This window comes from Falco peregrinus, chromosome 7, assembly GCF_023634155.1.
Source record: "Falco peregrinus isolate bFalPer1 chromosome 7, bFalPer1.pri, whole genome shotgun sequence".
NCBI classification, from domain to species: Eukaryota; Metazoa; Chordata; class Aves; order Falconiformes; family Falconidae; genus Falco; species Falco peregrinus.
Genome location: NC_073727.1, coordinates 83009886 through 83030602, shown reverse-complemented (window position 1 = coordinate 83030602; position 20717 = coordinate 83009886). Strand labels below are relative to the sequence as shown.

General features: G+C 41.1%; 1 protein-coding gene across 3 annotated transcripts in view; it reads right to left on the bottom strand.

The window, feature by feature from the left end:
• BCKDHB (branched chain keto acid dehydrogenase E1 subunit beta) overlaps positions 1-18517 on the bottom strand; it is a 131841-nt gene extending 113324 nt beyond the window's left edge. Inside the window, exons 1-3 of one of the 3 annotated variants that reach the window (XM_055810238.1) lie at positions 18317-18517; positions 15535-15612; positions 12894-12962 (exon numbers count right to left, since the gene is read on the bottom strand). In XM_055810238.1, the coding sequence (XP_055666213.1) occupies positions 12894-12962; positions 15535-15612; positions 18317-18476 (307 nt within the window). In that variant the 5' untranslated portion in view covers positions 18477-18517. Of the gene's footprint in view, positions 1-12893; positions 12963-15534; positions 15613-17706; positions 17783-18316 lie in introns of those variants that run through there. The other 2 variants (XM_055810236.1, XM_055810237.1) reach the window with 2 other exon arrangements.
• Between the last annotated feature and the right edge of the window lie 2200 nt (positions 18518-20717).

The following is a 20717-nucleotide window of genomic DNA, read 5'->3' as shown; positions in this document are numbered from 1 at the left end:
GTTACATATAAACCCGTAAATGAGGGAGCACCCAAGTAAACTTGTTTATAAACAACAGCTCCCTCTTCATAAAGCAAGTAGAGAAAACTTGCCTTTTGGCCCTCTTCCCCACTTCAGATTTCCTGTCATTTGTGACACACTACCATCCCACCAAAAGCTAAAGAATAAACCAGAAGTATTAAAATATATTATCTAATTATCTCCCTTTCTCAGGGAGGAAGTGGAAACAGAACGTATCAAGCAAGGTTAATGCAAAGCCTTGGCATAACTTTGAATGCTGGTAAGATTGCATGTCATTTAATCTTTCCATGATGAAAGATCCACCAAGCAATAGTATAAGCAGGAGGAAGATCAGATTCTTTTCAGGTACACAGTGACAGGCGAAAAAATTACACCAAAAGTGGAAACTGATTATGTGAGGGGAAAAAACTCACTGTGACAACAGTCAAATGCTGGAACAAGCTGCCCAGAGAGGTTGTACAAGCTCCTTCCTTGGACATACTCAAAACTTACCTGGACAAGGCCACAAACAACCTAAACTGGCTCTATGCTGAGTACTGGTTTGGACCAGATGACCTTCAAGGTCTTTCCCTTCCAACCCTTATTAATCTGTGATTTGTTAACAGCCCCAAGCAGGGTTACGTGCTGACTGCCCAAACTCTTTATGTCTGTACCTGTCCTGTTGATGGAAGCATTTCATGACATTGATAAAATAGTAGTGATTCAGCTCCACACTGCTCAAAAAAAAATATTCCATAAGCAGCTCACATCAAAGTGGCAGATTTCCTCACCAGAATTTCTTTTTACTGATGACTATGCAGGTAGCCCACTCCACACCAAATTCCTTCTGATCATCTGGCTCATATACTCAGTTGTATCAGCCTAAAGAAAAAAGCACGATGCCTAACTGCACCAAGGCATTCAAGTGTTCCTCCAGCTATGATTAATAACATTCCTTGCTCAACCACAAAAAAACTGCCTTGTGAGAAGCACACTTGCAGTAAAGCGTAACTGATTATAAAGTTAGACATGCGAAGCCATACCAGATGACAGAATGCTTACTTGCAAAAAATATGCCCTAAAATTGACATCTACCAAACACTTATATGTGGGTATAACCAAGGGATACGATATCAGCCTTAATTAAGAGGTTTAGGTTAGTTCTATGCATTTTCACACTATCTGCAACATCACATGACATGACAAGAGATCCAACAGGAAAATACATCAGGGTTACCAAAGCTAAGTCTTACATGTTAATGAAAGTTCTGCTGTAGTAGGCTGGGTATACCATGTGGATGACAAACTGAGGAATAACCAAAAATTTGTCAAATACAAGGCACCCGCTCCCTCACTCCTCAGTATCAGTAGCATAGAAATACTTTATAGTAAATTTGGAAGAATGCCGAGTCTACCCTAAATCGTGAAGCAACCATTCTCAACACAACAGCAAGGATTTAATGCTGCTATAGAAATACTCAGGAACAAAGCGCTGAATGACCAGTAATCTACAGCAATGAAAAACATCTTACGAATCTCACTTGTAACCATGCCTGTCCCTTTACAATGCAGAGCATGTGCATAAGAAAAAGCAATTAACTGATCTACATATGGTGCTTCCACACAAGTGTGAAAACTCCTTGCCAAGTTTTGAGGATTTAATGTTTCTACAAATTAAAGAGAAAGGAGATGTTTTATAATAAATTACTAGCATCTTATGTCAGCCTGGAAGATGGCTCTGAATGAAGTTAAATTAAGATTAACCTGCTCCTCAAAATGCTTCTGCTGCAAAGCTGTTTATACAATTGACTGGACTTGGATCATAATCTTGACCTTTCTGACGCTTTAGCAAGTTACTTCCAAGAAAACTCTGAATCTTTTACTCCCTGTAATAAGGTCTGTAGAATCTTCTTAAACTGAAGTAGTGATAATTACCACACTCTTATCACCAAACTCTGAGGTTAAAAAAAAGAAACAACAGCGTACGTACTAAATTAGTCCCACTTGGTGAATACAAATGGAAACAGGGGGCATACTGATCACAGGATTAACCAAAGAAATTGAGAATCACTAAATTTCATCGAAGGAATAGTAAAGGCACGAAGACTGATATCTAGAACAAGGTACACAAACTGCTTACAGACTTAGTATTAATACAGACTGCAAGTACTAGTTATGCTCATTGATACCACCTTGTGTCTTTATATATATATAAAGTTTCATCCTCCTTGACATTATATTACTAAAATATTACTTTTACATGTTTCACTGCAAGTATTTTCTGAAGTGGAAAATTCCTTTTTTATGAAGTTCAGCAACACATAATTTTGTGCCCAGCAATGTATCTTGAAATATCTTTAAAACATGTTAGAACAGTTTTCTTAAGCTCTGTACTGAGTATCAAGTTCTATATTAAAAAGCATATCCCTTACCTCTCCTTCAAACAGGTTTACAACATACAATAAAAAGAAACCTAATAAATATCAGTAAGTCCCAAATAAATAAAATATTGTTTTCACACCAGGCACACCAAAACTGAAATAAAATCTATTTAGCTCTGACAGACTTATTTATACCAATATCCCCCAATATGGTAAAAGGGCATAGCACACTGCATCAAGTTCTTAATTTTTCTTGTCTTCTAACTGTAAATCTTAAGAAAAGAATTGGCTATTTAAGATGAAAATGAACAAAATGTACTATTGTGTAATGAGTCTGGAATACATTCTCCAGATGTTACTGTTCAAAGCCATTTCTATAAATCAGAACAAAATCCAGATCTTGCCAAACTTCTCTGGAAGAACCAGACAAGCAAGCTGTAGAATTCTCTGCTTAAATCCATCCACAAAGAAACCAGGATAACCAAACTCCAGACTACTTGGGTCTTATTCAATCTATACACAACTAGTCATTTTTAACTCCAAATACAACATTCCACTCTCAGTTTAAGTCTGTCATGTCAAAAATTCTGAACTATGTCGTTCTACCATATACAATATGGTAGGAAGGACCAGCACCTACACAAAAGAGGAAGCACAGTGCTTCAACAAGCTTGCAGTTTGTTCTGAAGCATGAAGCTAACATTTTCCATCTGCTTATACAATAACCCCCTAACACTTACTTCTTACGCTACTTGAGGCTGAGTTTTTCTTCTCCCTATAACAGCATACTGCTATGTTCTAAAACCATGCAAAAGACCCCATGATTACTGATAAAAAAACCTCACAGAAAAAAAAACACAGATTGTCTCCCACCTGTTGAAGTAATGCCCAACCACTAATAGCTTCTGGGAGGCACAAAACACTGCCTTAATGTACTGCATTACAGGCCTCAACCAGCACATCCAAACTGCGCCTTCGCACTGTAACACTTGGCAACATGAGAGCAGACCCAGAACCTCCACTGACAGACCTCTGCTCCCTTGCCAGTAACATGCTGTGAAGTTTCCACAATAAACAATGTCCTGAAATCACTGACAAAAAAAAGACTTACAATATAAGCATTATAAAGTATTTTATGGATTTTGGAGGCACATTATTGGATTATTATTTTTTTTCAAAACCACAATATCTACCTCTATTAGTTCAGCTTCAAAAGGTTCTCCCGTTATTTCATGCTACTAAAAGCCATCAGGACATTTAAGCAATTTTTGTAAGCATACCAATCTTTAGCCAAGAAACTTCACCAAATACCATTACAACCTGGAAACAACCTTATCTTCTCACCCATGTTTTCCTCCATAGGTATTTCACTTACACACAGAAATTGCATTCAGTTTTCTAGAGCTCAAGCTCATAAAATACTGTGTTCAAGTAAACACTTTTCTTCAAAGAATGACTAGCACAATTTTAGAAAGGCTGGGGTCCCTTGGGCATGGCTAGGTACAGCCATCTCCTGGCCAAATAAACAAAAACTCCTGAATTATTTTACTGGCCTATCAGCAAACGACATTTACTGAGAAAGAAGAGTCCCCTGAAAACTCACACAGGTGTTTACACCTTCGACAAAAGCTCTACAGAACAGCACCCAGGGATTATAACGGATCAGACATTGTAAATAAACATTATTGCTGCAAGACAAGCTAGTATTATCATGAGATGTGTCAACAGGAAGGTGTAAGCAACCAGGTTTTACTCAGTAAGGCCCAAAGTATCCAGTTTTGGATGGAATATGTTCTTCAGTTGCAGCAACCAGAGTCCAGAGAAAACTAATCAGTAAGAAAAAGCTTCAACCATAAAAATAATCCTGCACCGGGACTGTGACTGTGTGTGTAGGGAAGCCAGAGAATCTCCATCACTGAAGGCTAAGAACAGCCTTTGCCAGCTGATCTATCCCAAAACATACCCTGTACTTCAGGGATCTAATTCTGTAAGGCAGGCAGAAAGTAGAGGAAAACAAATATGGAAGGAATAAATAAAATCATTTTTAAAGCATCCAGCTGATTGCTAATGTTGCTAGGTCATCCCGACATAAGGATGTTATTTTCTTGCTATAACTGTGGTTTCATATGCAGTTCAGTCACTTGCTTTTTGATGTGTTTGAAATTTTCCACAGCGGAAATCTTTGATTCAACTCCCCACACCCTCACGTGACTTAACACAAGTATTATTTCTTCTCCCGATTTTCCTTTTTTTCTGTGATTTTCCAATTTGCAAGAAAATAACCTGGACCAATTGAACAGACAATAATCACTGCTTACAATCTGTTCCCCATCTATTTCACATTTTTGGTTTTGAAGAAAAAAACCTACCGACTTTATCTACACTTCTAGCTGCATCAAAATAATAAAGCATAGGAAAGTTTATTTATAAAACAAGTCTGTACACTTGAAAAGAAGAGGGCAAGAAAATAATTACATTTTAAGTTATATGTACTTGTTGCACCCTTTTATTCCATGTAAGGTAATTATTTTAGCTATGAAAAATGAGTGAGGAGGAAAAGTTGCAGCTGTTTACTCCTCATTTACTACTGCCTGCATGTATGAATGTCCATAGCCATGTATGTAGTTCACAATTACCTGAAAGGAAACTATCCCAGATTGATTTTGTTTTACCCTACACATAGGGGTGACACATGTTACTGAGCCTCCTTTTATCAAGTGTCCACCTGGAAAAGCAGCAAGTACTGGCTGCACAGCAGTACAATAGACAGGACTTGGGGACTAAAATGTGCCACAAACTGACAGTCAATACCACATTGCTAATAAAGGCAGCAAACATCGCCCCAGGATGTATTAGCAATGTTACACTGAAGCTTTATGATTTTTGTTCTGACTTTGTATGAGAGTACCGTAAGTTGCTGTGGGCAGAACATATCTGTAAGCACTGACAAACAAAAAAAGAGAACAGCAATAACAGAGACCAATAAAAGAAACTAGAACAAACAAAAATAAAACCCACAAGTGAAAGACCCTTCAAACAGTGATGGGACATAAACCCAGAAAGGAACAAACCTATCTTCCTCTTATCCACTCTGCTATCACACTGAGACTCCCGAACAGTGACAAATCACAAGCAAAAGACAAATTCATTCCAAAACATTCCAAAAGAACTGCTGACAAAACCATTACTGCTACATCTCCAGAGAGGTCAACTTTGAGACCTCAGTCAGCTCTTTTGGGATTAAGTTCAGAACTTCTACTCCGGGAGACACCACAGTGGCATCCTCCAGGAACTGATAGGATCTTTGAAATAAAAATTCCCATTCAAAGTATTCACATTCTACCCATATTTCCAAATGGCTGCAAGCGAATTAAAACAGCATTATTCAATAATTCCCTACTGAAAAGTAACAAACTCACTTACGCTACTCTTTACATCTGAGAAAAATTTCCAATAGGTCAAAAACTTAAAAGGTACTCTAACTGGGCATCCAAGTAGTAGGAATGTAACTTAAGCAGTCATCTTCACTCCCTTGATGGCAAATAGAAAGACACACCACAAAAAAGAAACATAGGTTGCTGTATGATAGGGGATCAAGTGCACCCTCAGTAAGTTTGGAGATGACACCAAGTTGGGGGGGAGCACTGATCTGCTCGAGAGTAGGAAGGCTCTGCAGGGGGGTCTGGACAGGCTGGATCAATGGGCCAAGGCCAGTTGCATGAGGTTCAGCAAGGCTCAGGGCCGGGTCCTGCACCTGGGTCACCACAACCCCACACAGCGCTACAGGCTTGGGGAAGAGCGGCTGGAAAGCTGCCTGGTGGGAAAGGACCTGGGGGTGCTGGTCAACAGCCGGCTGAACATGAGCCAGCAGTGTGCCCAGGTGGCCAGGAGGCCAACAGCATCCTGGCTTGTATCAGCAACAGTGTGGCCAGCAGGACCAGGGAAGGGACTGTCCCCCTTGGCACTGGTAAGGCCAAGATGAATTCTAGAAACATAATACTTGAACTAAACCTTCCCTTACTAAGGATCACATTTTGTTCTGATTCCATATTCAAAATCTGTTTATGGATTCACTGCATCCATACCCAACTCATAGCTGGCTTTCCAGAAGACTGATGATACTACTGAGACTTTTCAAACTTCTTTAAAGACTTCTTCCAATAACAATCACAGCAGTGATTCTTTGAACTTTTAAAATCCTCCAGCACCCTTTGCCTCATGCAACTTCTGGAGATGCAGTATCTTTAGTAATAGTGCTTATCATTTCTATAATTCACCGTTAACTTGCTTAACACTGAATTCATTTATATGTGAAGGTGTTTTACATGATTTGTTTCAGAATTTCACTAGCTACCTGTTTTCAGGTCATCACACTGGAATCATCTTATTCTCTAGAGGCAAAAGATCACCAGTACTTTCATTTTCAATCTAATGTGTGAGAGCACTCCCTACAAGCAAGCTCTCATTCCCCTAATTATCTCCTTCTCCTATGCAAATTCACCATTCACAGAAAGTCCCATCTTAGAGGTACTACTCTAATGCTCCTTCCTTGCCTCACACAACTCTAGAAACACATTTTCTCTTCACATCATTCTTTCATTCAAGCACTGATCAAATGTGATTGCACTTAACCTGCTGGTTCCTAAAGCTGCTGTGACCCTCTGTGAGTTGATCATCAGGATTTTCCACATTTTCGTCTGCTGACTCACTGTATTCCAACTTCCTTAATCTAGGTGGATAATTCAAGGCTACCTTCAGGGGACTACACTATTTTTTACTCCAGTTTTTCCAGATACATTAAGAGGAACATGAAATGCACTAATGAGCTCTAATTAGACATCACATAAGTGTCCCTAAAGTGAACTGCAATCTGCTTAGTTAAAGCAAGACATAAGGATCAAACACTACTTCTGTTCTAAGGGGAAACTGCTAGTTCCCTGGCTATCCAAACTTGCATGAAATCTTAACAACAAGAAAAACTAAATTCTGGTCCTTCACATTTCCTTACTAGGTCAACTTTCTTCTCTATAGTGCAATTTTTTCAGCAAGCATAACTTCCTAGCTTTTGAGCTAAATGTAACTCCACTGAAATGTATTAGCCAAACACATTCAAATGCGTGCATCTGTGTGAGACATCTGCATGTAACTAACAAGACCTACGAACAGCTGTAGTATTAGAAAGCCTGTACATAAATATTTGTTAGCACAAAGACACGAATTACTAAAGATTATTACTTTGAGATGACAACAAACATGGGCAACAACTCAATCTCAGATGCCAATTTTTGTAATGTATTCATTTCTTCCAATTCTTCTGGTTTGGTTTCTACCACCTACCCAAATCTCATCTATTAAAGTGAACACAAAAAAACCCTCAGTGTCCCCAAAGCACTGCTATGGGGAAAGACCTGCCAAACCAATCTTACATCTTTTGGATTCCGAGTTCTGTGCAAGAACGGATCCTATTCCACATGTTCAGAATATCAAGCTTTGAAATAGTCAGAATGCTCTTGATCCTTACCCTCGCTAAGGATAGACTTTTGACATGACAGTACGTGCACATTAGAGCCTCCCTTCAAGTGTAGACCAGAACGGTATTAAAGACAAATCTCTACTGAGTCTGGTGACTACACAGAGGCACCTCTAGATAAGGAAGCCCTCAAGCTGGAAGTGTTTGCAGGATGGCAGAGAGTATATAATACGTTTATTGACTTCCCCTGTTTATACAATCTCAAAATCTTCATTTTTTGATCACAGTAGGTTAGATAGGTCTTTTTTTGGAGTTACTCAAAACAAAAACCTGCTCTGGCATTCTTCTGAGTAGCCTTCCTTGTCAATCACTATTTCTGCTATTCTTCTCAGCCTTTAATTCTGTCTGCTTTCTCCATTTCTACCTTACCCTGTTTTTTCCTCCCATTTCTTTACTTCCTATCATCTAATTCCTACCTCTGATCTCCGCTGTATTTGTATTGTGGATGATACTGATCTTTACATGCTGCAACTTTATTTCATACTTCAGGCAGAGCAACAGGACACTTATTCAACCTCCAAGATGACTGTTTCAAATCCATCTGCAGACTTGAAGACAAATGTATAGCTATTCCACTCCGATAGCATTTTCTTCAAAAGATCAAAATAATAATGTACGTCCCTTTAAAAAATAGAACAAAAAATAAAAAAATGTTTGCAGACATCACCTATGTTACAAAAATACAGTAGGCAAGGAAGCAGACTACCAGTCATGCAGTTTACACCTTTGCTCTAGAGACACGAAACATCTCCAGAGAGCAGGACTACGGAACAGCAGACATCCATTACTTCAGAAATGATACTCTACAGGTTAGAGTATGTAACCTCTGCAAAACAGTAACAATCTAGAACCTGGCAGGGGCTGATGGGGAAGGAGACAAGGAATAAAACAAGAATATGCCTTCCAGTGTGCAAGACCAGAAGGAAGGGACAAAGGATAAAACTGTACAAGACTTGCTTCCCTCACCTGAAAGGAACTCTCCATACAAAAATTTCAGAGAGTGTACTCATCTTCAGGATGGAGGATTATACAGCAGCAGATTTCTAAGCATGAAGTTCATGCAAAACATTAACACCAACAGAAAGATCATGAGCAGCAAAGCTATGCCAGAAAACTGGAATTGCCTATTCCAGATGTTGATTTAAGATTTACAGGAACAAACATACTATCCCAAGTCATAGCTATCATGGGAAAAAAACTTGCATATACTGACCTGTTTACATATGATTCCTCAATTAAACATCTTCTAACATAATTCTTTGTAGCATGTCAAAAATTCATCCAATCAAAAATTAGGATTTATTTCCTTACAAAGTCAACAAGCTTGCCTTCTTTCACTTAGGCCTCTAGCTGTGTTTATATTACAACGTTACTCTAAACTCGGGCTTAAATTGCTTTCCTGGCAAAAAAAGGTTTTAGATTTGATGACAGATTTATTCTAAAAGCAAATCTCTATCTCTCCAGAGAGGCTTCAGTAACAGTCTGGATAGTAACCAACATCTGTATAGTACAACTACCGAGTACTGATATACCAAATTCTCCCTACTGTAACGTTAGGTGATATTTAGACCTTGACCTCGAAGAAAGTGCTAAAAAAGGAGCTATCAATTTGTATCAGAATAACAACTTGCAGGCACAGACTGCCACCTAGTGATTTTGATTAGCTACAGGAAAAAAAACCACCCAAACAAAAAAAGCCAAGCCTCCCTCTTCCAGGAAAGGAGAGAAAAAAAAAAATCCTTCATATTTTACATCCACATATAGAAAGAACCTCGAATTATATCTCTTGTGTATCTTACTAGTCTGTTGATGGCAAGCGCAGGAGGGGAGTGGGGAGAGTCAGAAAATATATGTAATCTTCCCCATACAGGTAAGATCCATGAGGTTGCTTGTTTATCAGTTCTGTCTGAAGTTCCTCCTTATTTTACATGGACTGTAGCCTTTGCATAAAACAAGCACTGCATCCAGAACTTAATCTCTAAGACAGCACTGACAGAGAGCCACACCCTCTTGAAATTTTTGATTCCTTCAATTTTTGCACTTTCACTCTTTCCTGCTTCTCCCTCAGCATTTTAACTATACTTTTAGTACATCCTCTAGTTCATCTTTGCCATTCCCACTTCAGCCACTGCCTGTTTTCTACAGGATTTCACTGTTAGTGAGGAAAGAAGCCAAGTTACCCGTGTCATCTTACCTGCCTTACAAAGTTGAATTATCATTATATGAATGACTCCTAAATTAATCTTATCTTTAGACTTCTCTTTCTGTCCAAACTTGTATTTCAGATATTGCCTTCATTTACTTACAGGCACTTCATCAGCATAAAGAACTCTGTTTCTCCTGTCATGTCTCCTCCACCTCCTTCCTCCTCTCAATCACTATCAACATCTTCAGTTCACTTCTCACCTAGACCTAAATCTCAAAACCTGTAAAACAAATGTATCTTGGGAAGCTCTATAATGAATCTGGAAGACAAACTTTTTTTAGGTAGGAAACAGCAAAAAGCTTTTCAAATCTCTCCTCTCCTAGCTAACACACTTTTCCTCTAACAAGTACAATCTTCGCAGTGCTCGGAATGAATGTGAAGAGATAGTTTCCTACCTTATTAATTTGATCTCACCAGCACTTTACATACCCACCCACTTTATCTTACAATCAAACAAAACAAGAGCACTATGTAGTTTTTCCTTATCAAGTCTATCCTCTTAGGCACCCTAAAGAGGTCAGTGCCCTTTCAGACCAAATGGCGATAGGAGCCTTCATCAACCCTTCAGTCTTCATGTAAGTACTTCCACAATGTCTCATGTTGCCTCTCATGCTTTAAAGGAGTTCTTTTCAAATGTTCTGAAGTCACATCATAACTTCCTCAAATAACTCATGGTCTTTATTATACCCATAAATCTGATTCTTGGTAGACCGCTGATGTGCTGTGACCGTTGTTTATCACGCTAACGCTGTGTGCATAGCTCTTTGCACTCCCTCAACAGTATCCCCTGCACTCTGGGGCAGGGACTAACACACAGTCTTTGAACAGCACTGGCACTTCTGAATACACCATCAATAAAACGCTACTAAAAGAACTAAATAATGTCTTTCCTTCATTCCACTATTTTATCAGTTTCTCACATCAAAGAAAACCAACAAGTGACCCTCAAAGCAACACCCTAACAATAAAAAGTTTGTTCCTTTTGTCTTTTAAGTTGGAGATGTTCACTAAGAACAAAGTTGCTTATGGAGCCATCTGCTCCTGTTGCTTATTTCCCACATGAAGTCTTCTATTGTCCATGTTTTCAGCAACCGACTGCTGTCTCAGAGGCTTCGTTTCCACATGGTCTAGTAAACAGAGTTAACATATCACACCAGAGTAACAGAAGTCTAACTCAACTTCAACACGCTGCACTAAAGATCATTGCTAATAAAAGCCCTGTCCAAACTATCTGAACAGAGTGAGAAAACATCCACGTAATAATTGAAACAGAGAAACAAGACAACAAAGTGTAGTTATGTTTCTCAAACTTCTAAAAAATATAATCATCCTCCTCTCCCTTTTTTGGTTTACTCCAAAAAACTGAGTCTTGGACATCTCCAAGTTGGCAGTAACTTGTCTCCTTCAGGGAAAAAAAAATGAAATAGATTTAATCACTGGCTTCAAGTGGTCCTAGTCATCTTAGTGCCTCGAAGAAAGCAAGCTGCTGCAATGTAACATTTTATAACCTCTTATTCTGTTTAACAGTGAGACCACAACTGCCAAGTTAAAAGCTACCAGGTTACTGTATCCACAACCAGTTTCCAAGACCTGTAAACTGCTATGTACTACCTTGCATGCCATACATGAACCATTAGATTTTTTTTTTAGTGTTCCAGTAACAGTACTTCTCACAGCAAAATGGGTACTTAATGAAACCACATCAAATGGATAACCAAAGAAGAAACTTAATTGGAAGAACAGTGAAGGGCTTTGAAAAGTCCTCTAGATTTGCCAACCAGGTATCACCAACTAGGCGGTTAAATTCTATCCATCAAGAACTGTGAACGTGACACTGACATGCTTGTGTAACAACATACTGTCTGAAAGCTCTTTTCCTTCCCCCACCTTTCTTGGAAGCCGCTAATACTCAGGTGTAGGAGACTGTCCACCAGAAATAGCAGAACTACATTTTTTTCCAAAATGAACACTATATACGGATTAATTTAAATCACAGATGAAAACAAATTTTTAAAAGCTCCTGCAAGTTTCAGAGAAATTCCCTATTTAATACTTACTTTAAAAATAAGTTCTCAATAAAAATTAAAACATTCCTGCAAGTATTTTTTCTCTTCCAATGAGCTCACCTCAACTCTCTGAGGTATGAGATAATTAAGCACCATCTTATTTTTCATATACTTTTGCAAACCTGATCTTCCTATCTAGTGATAAAGGCTACTTGTAAGATTCCAAGACAAAGGTTATACCATTTCTCTGAACGCCTTCACATGAGTCTTCCAAACAAGTAAACCAATCACATTCTAAATGAAGCACAGTCGTAGCTGTAACACATAGTTTCTATATTGGCTTTCCAGGCCATGCTAGACAATACTACATTTAACAAAGTTTAAATCCATTTTAATGCAATTCCTTCATGGTTCCTGACAGATAGCATAAAAAAACCATCACCACCATGTATTGTTGCTAAGAGGCTTTAATTTGTTTACAGTAATTAAGTGTGGCCACAGTGACGAATAACTGCTCCAAATGCAATTTAAAAAATGAAGTTATATTGGCAAAGTTCCTTGAAGAAGTAGAAGACTCCTGAAATTATGTCAGCAAGTTTCTAAGCTTTGAAAGCTTAGAAAAAACTTGAATCTGTTACCATTTATATATTTCCAAGGACAGAAAGGAAAACAGAAGTCCATTTACCAGGCTTCTCCCCCACACCATAAAGGGGCACAAAAGAACAGAGATGCTAATGTGAAAACAATGTCAGATTTAGAAGTTAACTTACCATATTTGTCTCGCAAGCCAACTGTACACCTGAAGACTCCACCAAAGGCCACATCTTCACCAAATATTACTGAAAAATAAGAACAGTACAGGAGGCTAATATTACTCCAATGCATCTTATTTTTAATAAACATCTTTCAAAGGTTTTTGAGACACTAACGTAAGTAGCACTTTGTATTTCATTTTACTTCAAGATTTATCTAGACCTAAGTGTTTCTCATGCACAGCCTAGCGCAAGGTTAATGGGGAATCATTACAGCAACACAACTATGTCTCAAAAAAATTGATTCAGCTATGTTTTCATTAAACCATCTACTTTTTTCTGCAATATCCATATATAAATGAATAAATTTATATTTCTATCATTCCAAGAAAAAATTACATTCAATCACTACAGAAGTCACTGAAGTTCTGTGTTCTGCTTTAACTGATAACCATTTGCATTTTTCATCCACAGATTCCAGTAAATCTGGTGTTTTGAAAAAATTCAAAATTACATTTTCTTCAAAATAACGTTCCAACATGAAATTTCAGACATTCTCCAAACATACTAGCCAGAAGACTGGCTTCAGAGGAACTCCTCTACAGAAAAGATGGGTATCTAATAACCAGGACAACTCTCAATATTCAACACTGCTTACAGTGTGGGTGATGTAGCCAATAAAGTTTTATCACTAAAAGTAATTGCCTTTAAAATTTAGCTTCATACCAACTAATCTGGGGTTGGGGGGTTTTTTGTTTAATTTACGGAATGATGATGTCTGATTTTTCTTAAAACATTTTTGTTATTTAATTCACAGAAATAAGCATTGCCCATTTCAATTTGTTTAAGCACGTAAGAGAAGCAGCAGTATCACCGACAGCAGCTTGCATGGACTGGGGTGAGTTCTGATAATTCCCATATTCTTCAATACTCTCCATATTTTAAAGGACACAAAATAGTAAGTTAGGCTCCTTGCCTTTCAACTATTAATTTTATTCAAATAAAATATATTTCTGATTGAAAATACTAAAAGGTATTAACACACTTTTGACAATCATATTAATGACACCAATTAAAGAAAAGTAACTTGTATAAAGATGTAAAACCAATGCAGTCATGGAGTATGTGACTGTCCCCAGATCATTTAATTCATTTTTAATATTAATTTGTTGGGGTTTTGTACTTAAAATCTTTGTAAGGCCTTTCCATTACCATATGGCCACTCAGTTTTAAGCCAGCTGGCATTAAAAAAACAAACACAAAAAAAAAAGAAAACATTTAATGCCAGTATCAGCAAACCAGCATCATTTTATTCATTCTTTTCAGCCACTGAAAATGTTTTCCTAGAGAGATTCTAATTCTCATCAACACAAGCATGAGGATTTCCACTACTTAAAACAATAGTTGTTCAATTCCCATACAACTAAAAACATACGAAGGACATGCTTTCCATTGCAAGAAGTACTAATTAATTCACTAACTAGGGGGATGCTGACAAACTGCATGTCTGGACTGCGGAACTCCAACGTGGTCTTGCAAAGAACTTTGCAAAGACCCAGCCCAGCAAAGTTGACAAGCAAGACTGGAATCTCAGAGTGACTAAAAGGCTGAAGATTGTATAGGAGTTTAAGTTCCTGATGGACTAACGTTCTACTTACTTTTACATGGCTGATTCTATAGAACAGGTACTAGAATCTGTTCTTGGCACTAATTTACCCTTAGTTGTCTAAGTTTAATTTAATAACAGCGATTGTAACAAGTTGTAGATTGTAGATTGAGAGAAAATGTATACAGGCAATAGTACCAGACAGACTTGTCCTAACAGATTAGATGATTAGTCAGACTTCAGGTTGAGCAGTGGTTGAAGCAATGCCGAAGAGTTACTAACACACTAAAAAGAAAAACCAAAATTACACAAGATCATGCAGCTTTTGCAGCTGTGTTCGTTACATTAAACACCTCTCTCAAATATCTGGCCATCACCACACCTTTATTATGACAACAGAAGCAACAGACCTCCTGTCACCTCTAAGAATTGACAGTAAATAGTTCTGTGCAAAAGAGTTTAGGATAACCCTTTTAAATCAAGCTATGATGAACTAGCATCTTCAAATTTACAGGTTATCCAGACTCCAAAAGCCTAGAAAATCTTACACTGCCTATGCACAATGACAAGTAGAAACCAGTAAAGCTGAAAAGGAATTTTGGAAGGCAGGGAAGGAGAGAAGGAAAAATGGACAGAGCGAGGAACATATAGTCTCTTAAAAATACCGTATTTTGAGCACAGAGAGTTGAAGGAATTAAAAACTAAAATTTACATTTTTAGAGCTCATTTACTTACTGGTTGGACACAGGCTGCCCTTAAGTACAGTTCACATCAGTAACACCATATTAAGCATATTAAGCAATGTATCTTTCAGCCCTCAATTTTCAAACAAAATATACCCAGCTAATACAGAACACTCAACTGCATCTTAAATCACATAATCCATTAATAATCTCCTTACAACACATTTTTAAGCTTTGTTTGAGATAAAAGTTTAGAAAAAATTACTAGAAAACTTCCAAGGCCAGGAGAAATGCATTTAATATTGTACACAAATAGACAAAACAAAATGCAATTTATATAAAGCAGAGGACACTAACAAGCATAACATACCTGCAGTCGGATCTTTGGCTAAAGTATTGTCCAAGGCACTTGTTATGGATTGGAAGAGATTCATCTTCTGAGTTTGCCCTGTGTGAAAGTGATTATTTAGCCATTTAATTTGGTTCAAAACACAAAGTACATCAGAAAACTGTTGCAAAACATGACTAAAACCTTAGTTAACAGTCATAAACAAGATCCCTGTTAGCAGTACCCAAGACTCATTTGTGGAGTAAACTTAAATTACAGGATAGATGGGACTGAGCATGGTATACTTTGCAATCCCAAGGACTTTAATTCTACTACCATGCACTCAACCTTTTTTCCAAAGGTATGCTCTTCACTACAGCAAGTGCAGTCTAGCCAAACACCTAGGAACAATGACTACCAACAGTTTTTCCAAGGAAGAAACCATAGTAAAGCATTATTGTTTTGAGGACTGGGAATCCTTCTGATAAGATTCAGCAGATGTCATTAACTTTACCTCATCATTCTTTAATTATTTTATTTTTATCTCCAGACTTTCCAGTTTACAGGCACCTATTATGATCAGAAGTTCTCAAGTCCACCAGCCTGCTCTCTGGACTGCTGTTAGAAAGCGTCAGACTCCAGAGGAAGAAAACTTGATGCTGAACAGCTATACTTTAAATGGGTAAAGAAAACAGACTGCTGTATTAAAGTCTTCTGCAGCATGGACTGAAAGAAAGTCTTCAAAACCAAGAAAGGCTACGCAAGTGCCCTTCTTCATTCCAGCATTGCAAGGAAAAACAAACAAGCCTGAAAGCAAAAATGGTATAAAACAATAGCCCGATTCCCACTACTGTGACCAACTCAAGATTCTCCAAGCAAAGAGAATAATGCCTTATCAGAAACCGAGTGAATAAAAAATTGCCTGACTGACATTGGGTAGCTCTTTAACCAGCAAAATCTCTGCCTAAGTCATGACTAGGAGCCACACACAGCCCAGGAGAATACTACCCACCAGCACACAGGGCACAAAAAAACCAAGATCCCAGACAAACATGAGAACAGGTGTTAGAAATCACAAAGGAGCGCTACACTGTTTCCAGTAGCTACAGCATCTCTCAACAACCATTCAGCTTCCCTTCTTCCTAAATTATTAAATAATGTTAGCATTTTTTGTTAAAGACCAACGTCATGCCACACCAGAGCTGCGTAGCCACATTCCTGTGCTTGATGGCTTCACTTGTTACACTTTACACGGCTCTGAGAGGGGGAAACCATAAAAAAAAAAATATGGGAACTGTTCAAATTATATGAAAGCTACAAATAATCAACACTTACGAATTCAAGCGAATGAAAACTGGAACAGCTGTTATTTCTCTCTCTCTCAAGTCATCTGCATTAGTATTTAGGTTGTCTTTTCCACAAGATACAGGTGTTCCAGTACTTGATACAAATACATGTCTCTTATTTAAGCAACTGTCTGAAATTCCTCACACAGACTGTTCTGACCTGCTGCTCTTGCTTATAATAAAGGCCTCTGCATCAGCCCTCACAGAAAAGGAGAGACTAATTCTACCCTTCAAATTTCAACTGTGGAGTTGGAGAAGCATTACCTTAGTATCAAGATTGGTACTGGCATGACTTTTTATTTTACTTTCACCATTTTTCACAGAATCTCAAAGTGTACTTTAAATCAAAGCAGAAGTAGTTTTCTAATAATAAAGGGCAACAAAAACTGGGCCGCTCCTCTAGAGCTTCTTCACTGTGATCTCAAGTCGGGACATGCTTCACCCTGTGACAAGTTGGATGCCTGTACCTCCCAGTGCCTAACAAATGGCTGAGAGTTTTCCCAGACTTAATGACCAAGTTGGAATACAAAGGTATTCAGCTAAGTAACAACCTTCTGGTAGACAGTGCAGTTCACCTGAGAGAAACAGCTATTCTGCAGCTGGCAGGCTTCTTCCAGGAGGAAACTCAGCACTAGTCATTTGCATGGATGCATCTCAGAAGTGAAGTCAAAACAGCTGTTTTTACCTTGAGCTGTTCATTTCCAACTGATTTGTGTTTACTCTCAACTGTGTGACCATGAGCGTTACCTCAAACCTTTCACTAGACAGCAGTCTTTGTTAATCACAGGTTTATTACCCCATTCATGACTTAAGCACGCAGTAAAAAAAAAACCACACACACACAAAAAAAAAAAAAACAACAATAAACCTAGGATGGATGCAAGTCACTGCTAGATGCTTTAGCACTGGCACAGGAGAGGGGCAGGCGAAGGGCCTGCAGGACGGAGCAGGCACGGGCAGGCCCAGCCCAACTTACTGTGCTGACTGCCCAAAAACCACTCTCCCCCCCCCCCACCCCGCCGCCGAGCGGTACCGGTGAGGCACGAACGACGCCTGAGGCACCACCGGCGCCCAGCGGGCCGCGGGGGCCGCCGCACCCACAGCCCGAGTTTCTTTTCGCGGAAAACCCGCGGGTGGAAGCGCCGCGGACACGGCGGGGAGGCGCACCCAGGCGGAAGCCGCCGGCGCCCCGGGTCTGGTCCCCAGCGCTGCGGCTGGCGCCGGCTGCCCCGACGGGCGAGCGCCCCCCCCGCGACCACCGCCGGCACCTCGGCGGGGCGGCGCGGCCCGAGGGAGTGGAGGCGGGAGGTGCCCACCCTTCTCCCGACCCCCCTCCCTTCTCCCGCCCCCCCTCCCCCCCCCCGCCGGGCGGGCCCTCCCCCAAGAGGGCGGCGGCGGGGACGGTGGGGCGGACCCGGCAGCAGAGCGAGGGTGAGCCCGGTCCGCGGGGTGGACCCCGAGCCCGGCCCCGCTCTCACCGTACGCGCTGGGTGCCGGGTCCGGCTGGAAAGCGAAGTGCGCCGCGGGCCGGCAAGGCGCGGCCGGCAGCGAGGGCAGGCGGCTCCAGAGGCCGCCACGGCTGCGCGCCGCCGCCCCGGAGGCGAGCGCCCCGCGCAGCGCCAGCCCCGCCGCCGCCATCGCCGCCGCTGTCAGGGGCCGCCGCGGCGGCCGCGCGTTCTAAAGAGGCGGGGACCTGGGCGGCCTTTCTGAGTGGCCAGCGGCGGGCGGCGGACTGGCCAATCAGAAGCCGCCCTGCGGTGGGTGGAGGGGTGGGAGGGGAGCGAAAGGGCGTGCTGTGCGTGCGCGAGAGACGCGCGAGAGACACGCGGTCAGGGCGCGGGGCTGGCGGGGGCGGGGCTGCGTGCTCGGCACGCGGGGGCGTGAAGCACGCGCGGAGGGCGGGAGCGGGAGGTGCGCGTGCGCGGGCATGGCCGGGGCCGGGGCGGGGGCGGCCGCGGCGGTTCCTTGGGGGCGGCCGCGTAGCGGCAGCGCCGGGTGCGGGGCTGGGCCGGGCCGGGCCGGGCCGGGCCGGGCTGGGCTGGGCTGGGCTGGGCTGGCGGCTGCGCTGCCCCCTTGGCGCTGCCGCTGACAGCGCTGGGCGCGGCGCGGGGCGCCGAGTCTCCCCTCCCACTCGGTGCTGTCACAGCCGTGGCTGAAGCAAAAGTCTTCAGGTTTCCCCTTCAACGTTTTCTTCTCTTCCGCTGAGATTTTCATTTTGCCGTCCCGACATTGAAGAATATTGAACAAATGTCTGAAATCCTCAAATTCTGCCCCAGCAGATGGCCCAGAGGAATAAAAAGAATTAATAGGCCTGCACGTGTTACCTGTTCCCTGTGTCTCTCAAACCACCTCTCAACAGCACATCCAACCTCCCTCAGTCTTATTTTTAATAATTGTGGTGGTGTGCGCCTCCCCGTCCCACCCTTCTGAAGCAATAGCCACCGGTGGTGGTTGTGATGGCCGCATCTGGGTTAAGTTGGAATTTGGGGAGGCAGGTAGTGCCTGCCGCAGCAGCTGGGGGCCGTGCATCTTGGTGAGCAGTTGAGGGCTGGCGGGCATGCGCTGACCGAGACAAGGGCTGGGGTGCGGGTATGGCTGTGGTGGGAGCCCGGGGCCCCCCGAGCAGTCTGCACGGCAGCAGCCTGCACGCCGGCATCTCCCGTGAGAGGGGAGGCTGCTCCTCGAGGCTGAGAGATTCCTCGCTGCAACAGATTCTTGGCAAGCGCTAAGTGTCATAAAGGATTGATTGTGCACATATAATCCTTTAGATATGAACCGTTGACCAAGTCTGGGACTAAGTCTGGATCAAGCCACACCTAAACTTCCCTCTGAGAAGGAGTTCAGAAAGCAAGGGGGTCCTCTCTGAACCTCGGGACTCAGTGGGAGGGTCTCCCCGATAGTTTTGTCTAACCGTGTCCTCTATGCAGTAAAAAATCACATGTCCCTTGCCATCCAATCTTGTTAAACCACTGTCACATTTACCACTAAACTTTGCTAAACTGAAGCTTTCTGTCAATAAACACATTGCTACTTCTTTCTTACAAGTGGAGTGCATCACTCCATTTTGTGACATTGTCTAAGGCCTTTCTGTTTCCAAACACTCTTGCTCATACTTTCATTACATTATATTGGTTTTTTGCGATTGAAATGATGGTCTTTCATATGTACGTATTTTCCATCTCAGATTTTATGAAAAGTTCTTTCTAATGTTCTCTTTACCAAAGTGACCACCTCACATTCCTTCTTCAGATGCTGCCATCACCCAGGTGAATCTCCTTGCTCTGCTTTTGCAGCCGTTCTTCCTCCAAATGTCTATCATTGTCACCTTTCAGTTACCCCCACATCAATCCTTTCCCTTTTAACAGTTTCACATCTTGTCCGTGCACATGCTTTTCCATCAACCCCTTTCATGCAACCTCCAACACATATGACAAGCCTCTTTGAGTTGCTCTTCCTCGTCTGTGTTGATAATTGTCCGTAAGACTGACCATACTGGATAGCATTTGTACTCTGCTCCAGGAATTCTTAACTCCAAAACCTTGCCTCAAAGAAAAAGATTAGAAACCGGAGTGATGTATATTTGGCATGATCTCTTTCAAATGAGAGGGCTCATGTGTAACCCCATCTGAATAAGGCCTTGTTTTAAACACTGGAATAGGAGATCTCATGTCTAATATGAAATATTTATCACTATTACATTTAGACATTCTTTTTTTCTGAGTTCCAAGCCATTACTGAATATCTCTGTTCATGACCACAGGACTATTTCAGTGAAGAATGTTTCATTAAGTGTTGCGTGAAAAAATATTTTTTTTTCATATTGATTTTGAATTTCTTAATTGTTGGGATTTATGCAAGATAAAAGGCTTAATCCTACTG